The sequence below is a fragment of the Dromaius novaehollandiae genome, chromosome Z (assembly GCF_036370855.1).
Source record: "Dromaius novaehollandiae isolate bDroNov1 chromosome Z, bDroNov1.hap1, whole genome shotgun sequence".
Classification (NCBI taxonomy): domain Eukaryota; kingdom Metazoa; phylum Chordata; class Aves; order Casuariiformes; family Dromaiidae; genus Dromaius; species Dromaius novaehollandiae.
Genome location: NC_088132.1, coordinates 81,911,768 through 81,928,436, shown reverse-complemented (window position 1 = coordinate 81,928,436; position 16,669 = coordinate 81,911,768). Strand labels below are relative to the sequence as shown.

Here is a 16,669-nt window from a genome sequence, read left to right as displayed (position 1 = left end):
ACAAGATTTGGCTCTCGTGCTTTGGTTTACCAGTCTATATAAGGGGGAAATAATACTTACCTCCTTTACGTTCACAAGGATTAATTATGCACATTCAGCAACCCCACATCTTCAAAAACTGCCTATATCCCTAATCCCCCCCAAAACCTAAATCAACTCCTCAGTCAGTTTTTCCCTCTGTGCTCAGACCACAGCTGGACTCCAGCTGTTCATACACCTGGATATATTGGGACTTCACCAGCCAAAAGCATCAAACGAGTAACTATTTTAGCCTATCAAAGAGTCGTCCCTCACGTTCTGCCTTTCTTCTCGTAACACGTGTTACCCTGTCAGAGCACCGGCAGGTTTCTTGTTCAGTCAGGCGCCCGCAGGGCGAGAGGAGTCATCAGGAAACCAGAATCACGGATTCCACCAGACGTATTTATCCAAACCGCCCACGCGGCGGCCGGGGAGGGAGGTGGGTTTTGCCAGGGTCAGCGCTTCAAAAGCTTTGCTCAGAGGCTCGGGATAGAGCTTTGAAGTGACCTGAGACGATTTCAGAAAGCAGAAATCGCAAAGCACAGAATATTCAACTCTTTCACGTATTCTGGAAACTCGGAAAATGAAAAGGCGAGTATGTAGTTAAGGACTGGTGTAAGAGCTGACCATAATTACATGTTTGCAAAGCTTGAGTTTCGCAGCTTATCCTAACCCGACTTTCCCAGCTCATGCCCAGAGATTGCATCAATTTTTATTTACTTAATTAAGCGGCACTTTGCGTAAGTGAGACCACATTAGTGCATCTTCCCTGTGGTCTGCACAGCAAGTGCAGTGCAGTAAAGACATGCACCAGCTGACTCTATCTAAGCTATCGAAGGCCACGTTATGCAGTGGTCCAGCCACGGAAGCGTGCACCATAGTGCACATGAAACACGAGTATTTACCCAGCACCAGGGACTGGAGGCAAAATACATCAGTACTGAGTTCTCCGTGCTCAAAACTAGCAAGCCTCAAGCAAGCTCATATATGTTGTGATTGCCATAGCCCCAAATCAGCACTGACTCTGAAGGAGGAGGAGGTTAAGTGGTCTTTACAGTTGTGCATAGGTGAAATATGAGGGGTTGTGGCTATTCCCAAGAGATATTACAGCAATGGCTCTTCTTCCCCCTTGCCACAGTGCAATCTAAGTCTCCCAACGGCCGAAAAATAGCAAGCGACACAAAGTTAAGGGAATTGTTAAACTGGCATGGAGGAAAATAATGGATTGGTGCCAGCTGGGAGACACAGGGAGGTGGCATCTTGGGACACGCTGGGGAACAGCATGTCTTGCAGGCATCCATCCGGAGAAGTGAAAACAATTTCATTTGATGTGGGAAAGACACGAGCACAGACTGAAAAGGAGAGAAAAGACTCTTCACCACTTAGCTGTTCGAAATATCAGTGATGAATTTACTGTATCCTACATGCCAAGGCTGCAGAAAAGAGTATCCTGTCCATCTATGTCAGCAATGGGTAGGTGCAATACATGGGCTACAGAGCTGATCTGGGAGCTTTTCAAACCACCTCTAAAAAGACAGAATCAAATGCACCCAGAGTTGTACTTCTGACACTTCTGAGAAAACATTTGGGGATGTATTTGGAAAGCCAAGAACTACACAGAGGATTTCTTGGAGTATTTAGAGAGAAAAAAACCCCCACTCATTTTAAAACATGTTTCTGCTCCAAATGCTCCTTACATTTTCAAACAGGAAACCCCATCATCGCCATTTAAATGTTGGTCGATTTGCAGAGCGAGACAAAAAACAATAAATCAAGGACACAATACCCCTCAGGAGGCACCACAAAGACAGACTGGTTAAGTCAAATGCTGAATTTGAGACTCACACCTTGAGTTTCTTCTCCATGCTCCTCAGGTACCACAGAATCACAGAAGGGTTGAGGTGGGAAGGGACCTCTGGAGATCATCTACTCCAACCCCCCTGCTCAAGCAGGGTCACCTAGAGCACGTTGCCGAGCCTCACACATACAGCAGCTCCCGACGGTTTCAGAGTTGGTTATATTTATAAGCACAACTTTTGCTCACGGTGGCCTGCAGACCGCCGTAGGGATTCAGGGAGATGATGCAGGAGACTCCTGCCAGGCTAAATCCCTTCACCCTGAATCACACTGCCTGGGCTGCAACTTAGCACGTACCTGTGCAAATGCCAGAGACGTGGCTGGCCAAAATCACATCGTGAGAAAGGGGGGGATTAGGTCCACCATACGGCAACCCTTGAACTCACTGAGACAAGACAGTGCAAATGTCGTGATCCAGTGAGATAAAAAATCACCAATACTACTTTTACTAAATCTGTTTGTCTTCTGGCTCTAATTCATGGCCCGTGGGCCTTTTCATTCTTTTATTCCTTTTCTTTGGTGTTTTCTATCCTTTTCACTCTCTCCTAATATTTATGTTTTTAAAAATTCCTTCAAAATAGTAATTAAATTAAAAAAAACAAAACACAAAAAACCAACTTCCACCAGCATCACTACTACCACCAAAAAAACCTCAAAGAAGCCCTACACCAGTCTGGGCTTAACATTAATCACAGGTTCCCCGGCTCTCACACCTCCAGCCAACGGCAAGATTACCTACAAGCCTCCCACGATATTTTTGTTAAATTAAGCCAGCAAAGTGAAGAAACAGATCTGATTCATCTGCAGCTCTGAAAGTAGCTAAAAAAAATGGTTGTAATAGCAAGAAGTTCTCTGTTCCTTGTCCTTGCCTCACACCAGCCCATTCCCCCCATATCCCAGTCCCACCGCTCTCTGTTGAGGTGCTCCACAAAAGACCAAGACTCTTCCAGTCTCTTCCAATACCCAAAACAACCCTGAACTCTTGTTCCCATCTCTTACCTGGGCTCCAGCTACCTTTCTAAATCTACCCTCTCTACCAGGAGGGCACCTCTAAGCCACACACTGGGCCTCGGAGGGGAACGTGGCCCCTCGAGAGAGCGATATAAAACGTCTGCTTTCATCCATGCAAATCCTTTCGGCCAGCTCTGCAACCCCTTGGGAATCGCGAGGCTTGTGCACATTAATGCTTCCAACCGCCCTCCTTTAGAAACTAGTTGTCAAATCTAACATTTGCATTTTAATTAACAATAATAACATGTTCCACTTACATCACAATTTTCATCTTCACAGCTCTTTGCAGCGTGAACTAATTAAGCCTCTTTCCTTTCCCAGCCCAAGAGTTAATTCTTTCTGCTGCTTCAGCACCGGTTTGAAAATCCCATTCATAGAAAAAGCGGATGATTTCCCCAGATGTTCAGAAATGGAAACACAGTGACCGCCTACGTGGTTGCCCTGACTGAAGGTAAGCACAACGTCTGCTGTGCTGGGAAAAGTGTAGGCCAAGCAGAGCACTGCCACCAGCCTCAAGCAGCCTGGAGACAACGCTGAACTCCTAGTCACACTCAACTGCATGCAAAAATCCCTGCATTTAATATCCAGCTTGAGATAGGCCAGAGAAAAAGGAAAGAGAAAGGAACGCTAGAGACTCCTCAGGACACAAGAGCCCCCAGCATTAACGACTGACCCATCGTAGCACTTGCAAGGGGCTTCCCAAAACAAGCTACGGGGAGCCCTCCAAAGGATTCTGGCTGTCCTGCCCGCAGAGCAACGACACAAACCTTCATGCTCCCTTGGATGCCCAGAAATGGCTTCCAAGCCTTGAGCCTTAATCCCGTTAAAACTGGAGAAGGTAGCTATCAGGCAAAGAGTCCTTTCTTAGGTCTCTCCACAGCAGAAATTTTCATGCACCCACTTCCCGCTAAGGCTTCCAGTTATGCAAAATTTTGACACCAGACTCCAAGTATTTCTTTCAAAACCCCCCTGCTCTTCTAGATCTATCCAAGAACAGCTGTTCTTCCAATTTTTCCCCACAGATAATAAACAATTGAGAGGACATCTTTTAAGAAAAAGAAGTAAGATTTACCCAAAACATTTTACTAGCGACAAGCTCCCAGCTTCTTTATTCTCAATACATTACATAAAGCAATAAAAAAAACCCTATAGAAAACCCACCCACTATAAAAATTTCATGCAGAAGAACCAGCCACATACAAAAGGACAAGCAGTTAAGCAGAGTGCTGAAAAAAACAATTCAGTTTTTTAAGGATTTACGTCTCAAGGTTGAGGGCTTCTTGATGCTCTGACGTCTAATACAAGTGCACTCACGGCATCTCTCCCATACAGGCACGTCTGGATGTGAGGCAAACTCAGCATAAGGCACGAAGATATTTTTCCTATTTACCTCCTTCCTCCCTCCACCTTTTCTCAGAAAAATACTAATGCATTCTGCCAGCTTTTACAAAAAAACTGTGAGGATTTTGTAAACCAGAGCTCCTTTTCAGCACCCAGCCTGGAGCCCATCCCACCACCTCCCACAGCATGGGGTGTAGACAGAGGTCTTCGAGGAAGGGAAGGAACTCACATTTCTGTGTCTCTGGATGAACTATAAAAATATCTTTTCCTACACCAATTAGTTCAAATGGGAAAAGGAGGCAAGCTCTTGACAAACAAAATCTGCAGGAGACCCCACATGCCTGAAATCATGCTCACTTTCCCCAAATATATTATTGGCTAACTAAAGATACAGCCTTTAGCTATCAACTGTCTCATGCCCACGTCCGTAGATGCACACAATTACGGCTATGCTTCCTCTGCTGCAAAGAAAACCTCCTCTTAGCCCTCTTCGTTTTGGTTCAGCCTCTACTACAACTGGTTTTAGAGCTACCTTATTCCACCGGTCCCCTCATCCAGCCACCAGCTCCTGAAACCAATCCAGAAACTACAGCTACAATAGATGTGCAGCTGCCTGCAACTCGGCGCAGTAAACCGTGTACAACTACATTAGTCCAGTGTTTTGTGGTCTACTCAGCCTGCACCTGATCACCAGGTTAAAGATGTTCATTTTGACCTGCAAAGCCCTAACTGCTTTGTTTACTGTCTGTCTGAACAACTCCTCTCATAAAATAATACAACGGTGTTACTGCTCAGACTGCCCCAAGAAACACCGAGTTTGCATGGGGGGGATCAAAAGCCAGGACATTTCTAATGAGAACTCTATAGTTTGGAAATTTGTGGTTTTCAGGCATCATATTCATGAACACTTACTGCAAAATTCATTTTATTCTTGCTCTTCCCGGCCAACAGGCAGGCGAATAAGGCAACAGCTTATTCTGGAGGTGGGAAAGGCCGTGCTACAGATCGTCTTCTGGTGCTGGTTTGACATAGCTACACTGTTGTTGGTGTTAGCTTTTGCATCACAGCTGCTGCTAGATATCTTATACAGGCCAAATTGTGCCCTTGAGACACCCAGCACGGATGGCACTAACCCTGTCGTTATTTACAAATGTTAACGCCCCAGTTTTTGGGGGGTGGGTGGGATTTTATTCTGCAGTGGGTTTTTCTTTGAAGGAAGACCCAATACTTTCATTATATGGTTAAAACAACTTAGGTGGGCCCAACAGCCTAGTTGGTACACTACCTACCTACAAATCAAGATAACTAATACGGTTCTGGACTGTTCTTGGCGCAGGTTAAGACAGTGTGCACCTGAAACCACAACCTGCAGGAAAACCAGGCTTGCGACGGTGCAGACTCTCCAACAGGGAGGCTGACGGGTGACTGCAGGGAGGTCACTCGTGCTGGGACAGAAAGGGAATAAAGCTGGACAAGCACCTACTTCAGTTCGTTTGGCATATCTCTAAAACATGATGAGAAGCCACATGGCTGGACTTAGTCCCAACTCATTTCACTCCCTGCCTTTAAAGCACCTAAGCAGGACAAGGAGGAGCAGCTTTAAAGCTACATACATCTCACAGAACCCCCCCCCCGAAAGCTTCCATGCCTGAAGCAGTCTGAGACAACAACATTTCTTCAAAAGATAAGTAAATAATTCGATGTTCAGAAAGGGCAGAAGGCTGAGTGCCTTGAGAGCAAAGTCCCCCATAGCATCTACCACCAGCCAAGGGCAGCATGGTGCAGACAGACACAATTAAAAGCCACGAGTTACTTCCACACTCATTCCAGCCCCTTCCAAAATCGACTCCTTTCTTTGCAAGCTGCTGCCAAACCTACTTCCAGCCCACACTAGTACATTGACAGCCTGAAATGAGCACAGAGCAAGGCTTTGGAGCAGGAGTAACACATTGCTGGATGGAGACACTGAGCCTGTGATCCACCAGTCATCTTCTACACTACTATCCTCCCTACTCACTATTCTCTGTGTATCACTTACACAACACCACGGCAGGCACAGATGTGCCTGTTTTGGACAGCACAGATCACCCTTAAAGCAATCGTGGATGAAGAGTAGAACGAATCTCAGTAACTGCAAGTGTACCAGGAAAAATGTCATAAGAACATAAGAAAAGCCAAGCTAGGACAGACCAAAGGTCCATCTAGCCTATTTCTACCAGCAGTCAGTAGCAGATGTGTAGGGAAAGAGCATAAGACCAATGAAGATCATGGTGACCTTTCCACAGTACACTCTTTTGATATATTCGTGCCCCAGATGAACATTCATGTGCAGAAAACTAGACACTGTGACGGATCCTAGGGCTTCTGACTGACCAGTCAGCAGAAATCTAAGGACATTTTCTAGAAAAGTAAAGCTGCCATGGGCCACAGTTATTCATGAGGGCAGTTCTACCCTCAGAGTGCAAATTCTACCACAGCTTCAAGCAGAAAAGCTAGCGTTTTCTCCATCTCCCCATGTGTGTACATGCTGCTGCTGCAGGTATGTTCTTTCCCTTCTGCAAAGTGGGGTATCTCAAATGAGGGGGAAGATGATTTCCCATATGCAGGTTCTCATTCTGCTGGGAAGGAGATGTGTGAATACTAATAACCACAGCCAGGGAAATTTCTGAGGATGACACAGATTTGCCAAAATCAGATGCTAGTGCACCACTCCAGACCTCTGCAGCCCTGATTCTAAGCTGCTGTCTGGAGAACATGCAGGAAAACATTTCTTGCCTTCTGTGTTTAAGACTCTTCTTTCTTATTTGGCTTCTGTAAAGGTAGTTATGAAGAGTATAAACCAATCACCAAACAATACAGGGTTGTTCCTTCTTAATGGGTTGTGCTCCTTAACGAGGTGTATCCCAAACAGGAGTGCCTGAAAAAATTAAATCTTAGCTAAATAATTTGATTTCTTTCTCCACAGTCCTCTCAGACCATAATTTAACAGGGCAACATACACTACATAGAGGTTAGACACAGACAGAAAACCAGTAAGCAGCAACTCTGGTTTTCAGAGCTGCTGTTTGATTGTGGGCAAGTCACCTCACTTTACAAAGATCCACTTTCTTCCACTGTAAGGCAGGGCTAGACCAACCTATGTTCACCATCAGAGCCTCAAAGTATCTCCTCGTCTTTTATTTTCTCTTTTCCTTTCAGATAGGAAAAGGAGGCAACTGCACCGTCTGTTAGCACCTGCTTGTTCCAACAACTCCTAAACTTGGTGGCCAGTCTTGACCAAATCTGGTGGAAAACTGGAAGTCTCAGAGGCCGAATCTATACTAGAAAAATCACACTTGGTGGCATTACTCTGCCCGCTGATGTTAGTGGATTTAAGCCGGTAAGCAGAAGACTTCGCTGTGGACTTGAGTTTATGCTATGGCACTGTTGGTAACGGGAGTCTCAGCCTGACTTTAGCTGCTCAGGGTAGCACTACATGAGACAGAGATCCTGTCTGCCTCTGTAGCATCCGTTACAGAAAATTTCCACGCATTTGACCCAAGGCAGTCAACCGGCACTGATGTCTGTGATGAAAATCTCTGTGCTGTATGATCAAATAGAGGTTGCGAGAGAAAGCTATCATTTGTCATCTCTCTCACTTATCATGTTAGAACCTACAATACTAGGAAAATAATGTTATTAAGTATTACTATATTACAGTATTTAATTATACTGTCTATAACATATAATATTACAGCCCTGTAAAGCACAGAAGAGTACTGTAGAGCACTGCAAAGGACAGGACTGTGTTACGTGGAGGAAGACATCCGAAGCACGGCTGCTTGCTCTGTGGTAGCTGCCCAGATTTTACTGCCGAGACATTTCATTGTGGGACAGACAAAATCTGAACAGCAATCTGTACCACCTGTCTTCCCTCCCCAGAACCCACCAACTTTCTTCTGTGACGTGAGAAACATGAACTGATCCTGACTTGGCTTTTTTGTGCTTTCTGTAGAGTTAAGTCTCCCTGCACATTGCAACCTGCTGCTCCCCAACAGAGACAGCCTTCGCCCATCACCCCATCCTGAAGCTGCTTCAGGACAACCTGGACAATGGTCATACTAATACCACCGCTTTGGCAATGTAACACACGTAAGTGAGGGGACCTGAACGTTATAACTGGATCTGCTCTTATTGCACCCCACCCGAAGAAGACTCCCTCAGACTATGTCTCACAGATGCAGGCAGGCCAGATGTTCTCCGCCTACAGTCTGAGCTCACACAGTGGGAAACACCTCCCGTGAGGAAGCGTTTTGACACATTAGCACAGCACTGTATTTCCTTGAGTGATGGAGACATTGGGGATAAGATTTTATGCAAGATTAATTTTGATTTTGTGGAGATGTGGGAACTTCTCATGCTTACATTATCAGGCAGGCTTGGGTGTATTTTCAGATATCCTTTAGGCAGGACGTGCCACGCAGTCACAACAGCACACAATCCCTGCAAAGCACTCGAGGGCTCTGTCCATGCTACCGAACAGCACAGGCAGTTTTCCCAAGCACCAAAAATTCAGCATCTTACACTGTTATCTCTTTAGGACTGTCCCTGGGATGTTTTTGGCCCAGGCCAGCAAGTCCTGGTCAATGCTCAGCCACAGTGGAGAACGAGCAGAGGTGAGGCACTGCTCTCAAAAGGCAGTTTGCATGTGCTCACCCTATTCTGGATGCTAGGAGCATTTAATAACATACGTGAGTGCTGTCCTGTGTCAGTTATCAAGGAAGAGTCCTAAACACATTTAACTTATCAGCACAGATGTAGCCTAAGTGTGTGGGACAGCCGCTGTAGAGGCAAACCAGTTTAGGACCTAAGACGTGCATTACAGGATGTCCTCTGCTGAGCTGGAAGGCAGGCCGGACCTTCTTTAACACCGAGTTCATGATTTGCTTCCAATTTCATTTTATTTTATAAGTCTGTGTGCCACAAAAATAGGATCATCATTCTTCTGCATCTCCAGTTCCCCCTCATTTCCCAGAAGCTATTTTTGGATTAGGGACAAATTGAAAAGTAAAATACTTATTTGACCTTCTGTTTCCAGCATCAGATATTCTGGTCCAAGAGGACAGGGCTTTCTTTAACAACATACACCATTTTCTTCTCATCCCAAGAGAAAAAGTTTTAAAATAACCAACTTTGGCAATCCCAAACCATCAAACTACTCAAGTCAGGCGCTTCTCCTCACTCTTCCTCACCCCTAATTATTATAAATCATGAGACTTTGCTCTCTTACTATGGTCTGTACATTTGAACTCTTGAGATCAACACAGTCTGCTCCTGCAAACAAGGGAGAGGGAATATAACACATTACAAATAAAGACTGAAAAGCACCCTCTAAAAACTCTCTAAAATACATTTTCTGTGATGTGCAGACTGTAGATCAGAGTGGTCTAATTAGTAACCTGAGGCTATCTCCAGCTAGCCCAGGCAAGAACAAGAACAGCTATCTGAGCAGGGAAAACGGCCCAAATTGTGGAAAGCTGCTGTCTCTGCCTGCCATAGACATGCTGCTGTTTCTACTGCCTTCATGGGAAGGCAAACCAAGCCACCTCTTCCACCATGAGCCCCTCCAGAAGAACGGCAGAGGGGTGCCACCAGAGGTCATGAGGGACCTGGATAATCCAGCTGGTGCTCGTGATGTGGTCCACGTAACCCATTCGCTCCTTCACAGCTCACTAGGAAGACAACGTGACCATCTGGAGAACCTCCTGCGGTCCCCAATCATGCAACAAGTCCTTGCTGCACAAGGTGAGACAAAGGTTCACCCATAAGCAGCAAAATAAATCACAGTCCCATTCATTCCCAAAAATGCAGGCTTTCACTTGGTGATGATGGGTGACATCTGGCCAGGAAGGAGCAGTTTCTACCCTCCCTCTCCCTGCACCTAGAGAAAAGGGACAAACCCACAGAGTTGCTCTGCTTTTTGTTAATGCCCTTTCCATACAAAGGCCCTTGGATGAAGCTGCTGCCAGCCCTTTTGTGGATAAAGGGCTCTGCTGGATCTCTACAGACACACCATACCAGAAGCCTTTTACTTAATGAATTGCTCTCAAAAACATATCAAAGAGTTTCCTATTTGCAACAGCCTCACAAGGGGAATGCAAATACAGTATTATATAAATTTTTCCCACTTTCCCACCGGGTCTTTTTAGAAAAGAAATCCAAACATAAGAAGATTAAAAATGATGCCGTTATCTAAACTTTCCTCATTTATATTGGCATTATGGTGCACTCACTGTATCTTACACACATCGACGGGAGTGGTTTTCACCCCAGAGGCTCACATGGCACTAATAGACTTTCTAAGGGGAGCGCTCAGCCCACCACTCGAACGCAGGGAGGCTTAGCAGAGCACAGCGATGTTATGCAGCAAACGACATTACTGCTCACGCTGAGAAACAGGGAGACTTTTAGATGAGCAGAATGCAATTATATACGATTGGGATTTTCTCAGCAAATCAAGAGCTTGTGAAATGTGAGTCATGAGATCCTCCATGACCATAAGTAAGGCAGTCTGATCCTTTCTTCCCCACAAACCACCTTTTACTAGTCACCTGTTCACGGAATGGGAAAGATGGGAATAAAAGGTTTCCAGGGGAAGTTTTCTCCATTTATGAACAACTACTTTGCACAGGCAGCATGAACTGCAGAGTGCTGCCCTATGGGCACTGACCCCAATCCGGTCTCTCACAGCGGCTAATAGCAGACATCTAACCAAGGAGCATAAGAAATGGGGAAAGTACAGGGCGATCTTTCCTGGAGACACCTGAGAGCTAGACAAAAACAGCAATTTAGCAACACCCTGGAGAGGAGGTTGCATCAAGACAGATTATTACCCATCAGTGGGCACATTAGCCAGGAATTCCTCTCATCCCCTTGCAAATCCACTTGCACAACATCCTGTGGATGCTTATATACACACGCATTATAAATATATATATATTTATATATATATAAAAAATACACCTCTATACTGCTGGGAAAAGAAAATCCTCCTTTCATTTGCCTTAACCAGACAACTCCATGGAGTATGCCCCAATTCTTGTGTTGCAAGAAACAACAGATAATCGCTCCCTCTTTCCCTTCTCCCTCAGCACTCATCATTTAACGTGTCTCCATCCCAAAGGGAAGGACTCTCCCAGCTCTCCACAGAAGGTGCCCTTCCCCATCTCCAGTGCAAGGAATACCATGGTCACTGCAGACAGTGATACGTAACCTGTGTTTTCACAGTAGCTGAAGCCAATAAAAATTTTACATCCAACTATTTCTCAGCTAAACCGGCACTTCTTGTGCAACTGGCAACATAGAAATTTCAACAAGAAATAAAATATGAAAACTGAAAATTCCTTTCTTGAACAAAACCTTCAAAATCCATTAAAAATTGCAACAAAAAAAAATTAATAACATCCCTTGGGAAACAATCACCAAGCTTTTTGCCCTAGTAGGTTTGAACAGCAACTGATAATTTACATTTAAGACAAATACCTTATTAATGAAATTATTTTTGATGTTTAAAGCTACCGGTTGGAAAAAATCAACGGCCAGAAACAATAATGAACTGAACCTAATTCTCCCCAGCACTGTTTCAGTCATACATCTGTACGAGAAAGCAAAACCTTGACCGAGCAGAAGAACAATAGCTTGCAGCTCCTCTTTGGTGCCAAGGAAAATTTGTAAGTCAGTGTTCAAGGAAGCTGAACATGGAGAGAGCTAATTATTAGCTCTGCTGCAGGCTGGGAGAGAACCCAAACGCTGGGAAAACAGATCAGAAAGCACAGCTTGGACATATGTGAATGTTATTTGTATACACAAAACAAGCTCCCCATTGGAGGGGATCAAAAAAGTCCAACAGCCAGGAAAAAAAAAACAAAATGGAATAAAAAAGAAAAGACCAAGGCACAAGGCAGATGAAAGATGTCAGGGCCGCGCCGATCTGAGTCAGAAATGCATCACTGATGCTTGACCTCCGCCTCCTCCCGCGGCATAAATCTGCCGGGAGACCTTGGTGTCGGCACATCAGCTGAGCCCTGCAAGCCAATTGCCACTTGGCTGCTTCGGGCTCGGGAGACTAACCCGAGACATTCTTCAATAGGAAAAAACCCAATCCAGCTAATATCCCGAGCGACCCACGGAGGCTTAATGGAAACCGCAAGCCTCCGATCTGAATTTCAAGCAGCCGGCCGCGTTAGCATGCAGGAAGCAACGCAGACCTGGGGGGAGGGAACCGCGCCGAGCATTCGCTGCTGAATATTTCAGAGTGGCCGGAAGACGGCAGATCAAAGCTGCAATAAACTGAATCCACAATTATGCCTGCCACCTTCGGAGGCTCATCCGAAGCAGTGTCTTTGTACAGCGTGCATCCTCCAAGGTGGTTAGATCTCCGGATCTTGCCTCCGTTAGCAGAGGTGTTCGCTTATAAAAATATATCTTCCTTTCCTGAGTGCTCTCAGCTCCCTTATATCACTGTACGTAGCATGGAAGAGAAATGCAAATTTCTGTCCCACAGATGAGCAACTTTCAGCGCAGTTCGCTTGGACAGGAATCTGTTTTGCTTGGGAAAAGCTGCAGGTTCCCACACAGCCAGGCTCTCTGCTTGCTCTTTGAGGAAGGGGCTCTTGGACTTTTTTTTGTATGAGATCCCATGCATGAGACTGAAAATTGGAAGAGAGCAAGTAGGGAAAGAGTACAGGAATCACCTGCCTGAAGCACCTTCCCTAGGAGATGCACGCAGCGACTGCAGAAACTGCACCTGCAAACATTGCTTTACCCATTCTTAGTGCAGCAAGAAATTTTACAAGTTCACTTTGCCCTTATTTACTCCTTTCCACCAACACTCCCTTCCCCTCTCCCTCCGCAGATATCCTAGTGCTCCCCACATGCTCTCACATCTTCTTGCTTTCTCTTTCATGACTGCAGTTCCTCCTTAAGTCTTCATCACACTCATCACATAGCTGTGGCTTTCTTCTCATCTTCCTACCCAAGGAAGACCCCAAGGCTCACAAGCCAGGACACTTCAGTCCATAGCATGGGACCCACCAGCTAATCCTTGGCAGAGAAACAGCTCCACAGTTAGGAATTCAGAAAGTTGGTCTTATGCTATAGGTTTTTACTCTCCTTGCTTGTTTTATGCCATGCTGTAGGTTAAATTCTTCAAGCCCTCTGATGGATCTCAGACAGACAAACTGCTTTTCAGGTTCAGAGGCAGCAGCTGATGTGGACAGACTGCAGTTAAGGGAAGGCAACAGAAATCTATCTCCAGTGATGCCAGGAGAGCTTGGTAGATACTCTTCATTGACGTTTGCATTACATACAATTACCAAAAATAATTCACACTTAAGCTTCCATTAGGGCTATCACTGCAAGCACAACACAGGCTCTCAGGATTTGCAATTCTGCTTCTTCTCCCAGTTAGCCCTCTCAGCTATTCAATCCTCTTGCCTGCGACACCACCCTTGTGTTGCAGTTAATATCCCAGCAGGCATGTAACTTGGACGTGTAGCTACACAAAGCTCCCTTATCTCACTTACGTCTCATGTTTCCAACTCAGCTTTGATGCTGCAAATTGCTCCCTCACACAGGTTGTAATAAGCAGCTCTTCAGGAATAAATGGAACACTCTGCATTTCCATTCCTTTCTTATGGAGAAGTAAGCTTCTGGTCAAAGCGATGTGCAAGCTGGGAAGTTCTTCATCTCCCATGGTTTCAGTGGGGGTGAGCTTTCCATGACAGACCGAAGAGACAAGATCTCTTGCTGCACATTCACATCAGACTGTGACTCAAGAAGAGCAATGAAGCAGAACGTCAACTCAGGATGGACCGGGAGAGAAGTCTGCTCCTTGTGCCCCAGCTTCCCAAGTGATGGTCCTCAGCTCCGAAATGGGTTTGGTAGCTCAATAAGCATTTCTCCTCTCTCTTCTCTAGATTTCTAGTGCTCTGAGTGCTAGAGAATTTTCCTGTTGGGTCTTGATGAGATACCAATAAACAAAGGCTAAGTGGTACAAAAACACAAAAAAAGGGTGCATGAAAGCAAAGAGATGAAAGTGCAGCCACGTCCAAGCCATCACAGCCCAGAAGTCCTGCTTCTCAAGAGTGCAAATCAAGAATCTCCACGCTTGGTTTTCACTAAGCCTAAATATGCCTGCTTGGCCTCCTCGAGAAGAAGTCGCCGCAATGCCCAGCAGGTCTCCATCCCTGGGGGAGGGAACGCTGACAGCACAGAAAGCCTCCGTGCTCCTGGATGACACAGTAAAGAAACAAAAGCAAGGCTTTGGTGAGGAAGAGCTAAACACAACCCCTACCTGAGTGTGTTCGTGAGACGACGAGCCCTTCCCTCTCGATGGGGAACAGCTGCCATCAAGCTGCTCACTACAATCCGCCGTCCACTGCAAAAGGGATAGAAAGGCATTGTGTAAAATAATCGCTGGGTCGGGGAGGCTGCTGAGTCAGTCCACAGCACACAGCAAACACTGGCCGGCCGCTCTCCGACGCCGCGGGGATCACTGCACAGGGCCCCCACGGGGAAACGAGGCAGGATCTCAAAGGCTTTGGCCCCAAAACGGTCCAACAGTAGCTGGTGAGAGGGAAGAGTCACGAGCAATTGCAAGAAAACAAAAAAGAAGCTGCCACCACCGAAAACATCATATGTCACCGTGGACATGTCCAGGGAGAAGCTGCCTGGCACGCCACCAACAACAGCAAGTCTTTTATGCCCAGAGGAGCAGGCATCCTAAGGAAACTTTGTTATGCAAACATCCCCACTATTTCCTTGCAGACTCCAAAAGTGTTTTAATATGTTAGGAATGGCATAGCCAGCTCGGTATGTCCCAGACCCAGCTTGACTTGATTACCGTTTCCCATGGAGTCTTACACAGTTTCTGCTTCTCCCCACCCTGTTTAGTTTAATAACAGATATTAGTCTGGAGCTGCCATAGTATCAGTTCAATATGACCACGTAGGATCGTGCAGCAGAACAGGCAGGGACGCAGATCCTCCCCAGCTCTATAGCTAAGCACCTACACATAATTTTACGAAGGATGGAAAAGTCATTTCCACAATTTTTTTTTTTTTAACAAAACAAAAAACGTAGCCCAAAACTGCATATTCTGCCTGATTTGATTACATCCTTCCAGCTCACGCTGGCTTTCCTTCATGATGAAGGAAGCAAGGACTGTGGGATTTTCTGGCCATAAGTGATCATAAGCTCTTGAGCCCAGCAGAACAGCACAGCACATTGAAGAGGACAGCAACTGTGGAACATCACCTATGGCTTCCTCTGAAGTTTGATAGCGAGGTGCTTGCACCAAAATAATTCCGTCTGGGGTCATTTCGTTTTTTTTCCCCAAGGAAAAGAGGTGATACATGATGCTGGAAAAAAAAAAAAAAAAAAAAGATCAAGCCTTTTTCACAACACATACATGAAAGGTACCATCTAATCCAATTTTTTGCTCCTCCCAAAGTTGAGACTGAACATTTTCAACCAGTCCCATTTCTGAGCTCCTTCACCCTGGAACTGCTTGACTGAGTGAGCATTGCAGACAGTCTCCCTGCTTGGGTGACATTACCAAGGCCAAGGCACCAAGAAAAAATGAAAAAAATCGATTCCATATAAACAGCAACCAACTGAGAGCTTCTTGACAGAGAGGAACGGCTCCCCCATCACGTTAGCAGCCCCCACTGCCATACAGAATTGAGAGAAAAGTGCCTTTTTCCCCTGACTTGACTCTTTTCTGATGGGAGCAAGGCTGGAGATACCCACGTGATGGGAATGCCTGTACTTCACCTTCATCAGATTAGCTATAGACTCAATTTCCCTGCAAGTGGCTTGCGGTATACAGAACTATTTAATATGCCCTTCCTTTCCCAGGGCAGCCGTTATCCCGGGATGCTGCACCGGCTGAGCAGCGCATATACACGGCTGAGTGGATTTATCCTCTCTCAGACAGGGAAAGCATTATTACAGCCACAAGGAAGCAAGCCACAGAGAGATTAAGTAACTTGCCCAAACTTAAAGATTAAGTCGCTGGCAGAACCTTGCAGTTAAAAACAATTTTCTTTGTCTCAGTCCAGTGCCTCAACCGTAAAACCATCCTCCTTCCTCTGGCTCTCACTAAAAGCGAACGCGCTGCCTTCAATCAGGCTGGCAAATCAATTCACGGGCCTGCGCCCGCTGCCGGCACAGCCGCTCCGGAGACCGGCAGGATACGTGCACGTTTGGTTTTTGCTTTAATAAGAAGCGATCAGAAAAAGAAAGCCAGAAATACATGACTTCCGATCATTTCTTATGCAAATTTGGGGTAAGAGGTAGGAACACAAGTATGAGTATATATCCGTCTTAATGCATCCCTTAAGACAACTCAATAAACACAGATGACATACGTAACGTCTCTGCCTCACTTCTTGCCCCATGT

The 16,669-nt window shown here is 45.7% G+C and overlaps 1 protein-coding gene across 10 annotated transcripts in view; it reads right to left on the bottom strand.

The window, feature by feature from the left end:
• Positions 1–16,669, bottom strand: part of LOC135325130 (CBP80/20-dependent translation initiation factor-like) — a 201,430-nt gene that overhangs the window by 133,839 nt on the left and 50,922 nt on the right. For 8 of the 10 annotated variants that reach the window (XM_064502747.1, XM_064502749.1, XM_064502748.1 and 5 more), the window contains exon 3: positions 14,561–14,644. The exons of the other annotated variants lie outside the window; for them this stretch is intronic. In XM_064502747.1, coding sequence (XP_064358817.1) covers positions 14,561–14,644 — 84 coding nt within the window. The remainder of the gene's footprint in view (positions 1–14,560; positions 14,645–16,669) is intronic. 10 annotated transcript variants of the gene reach the window in all.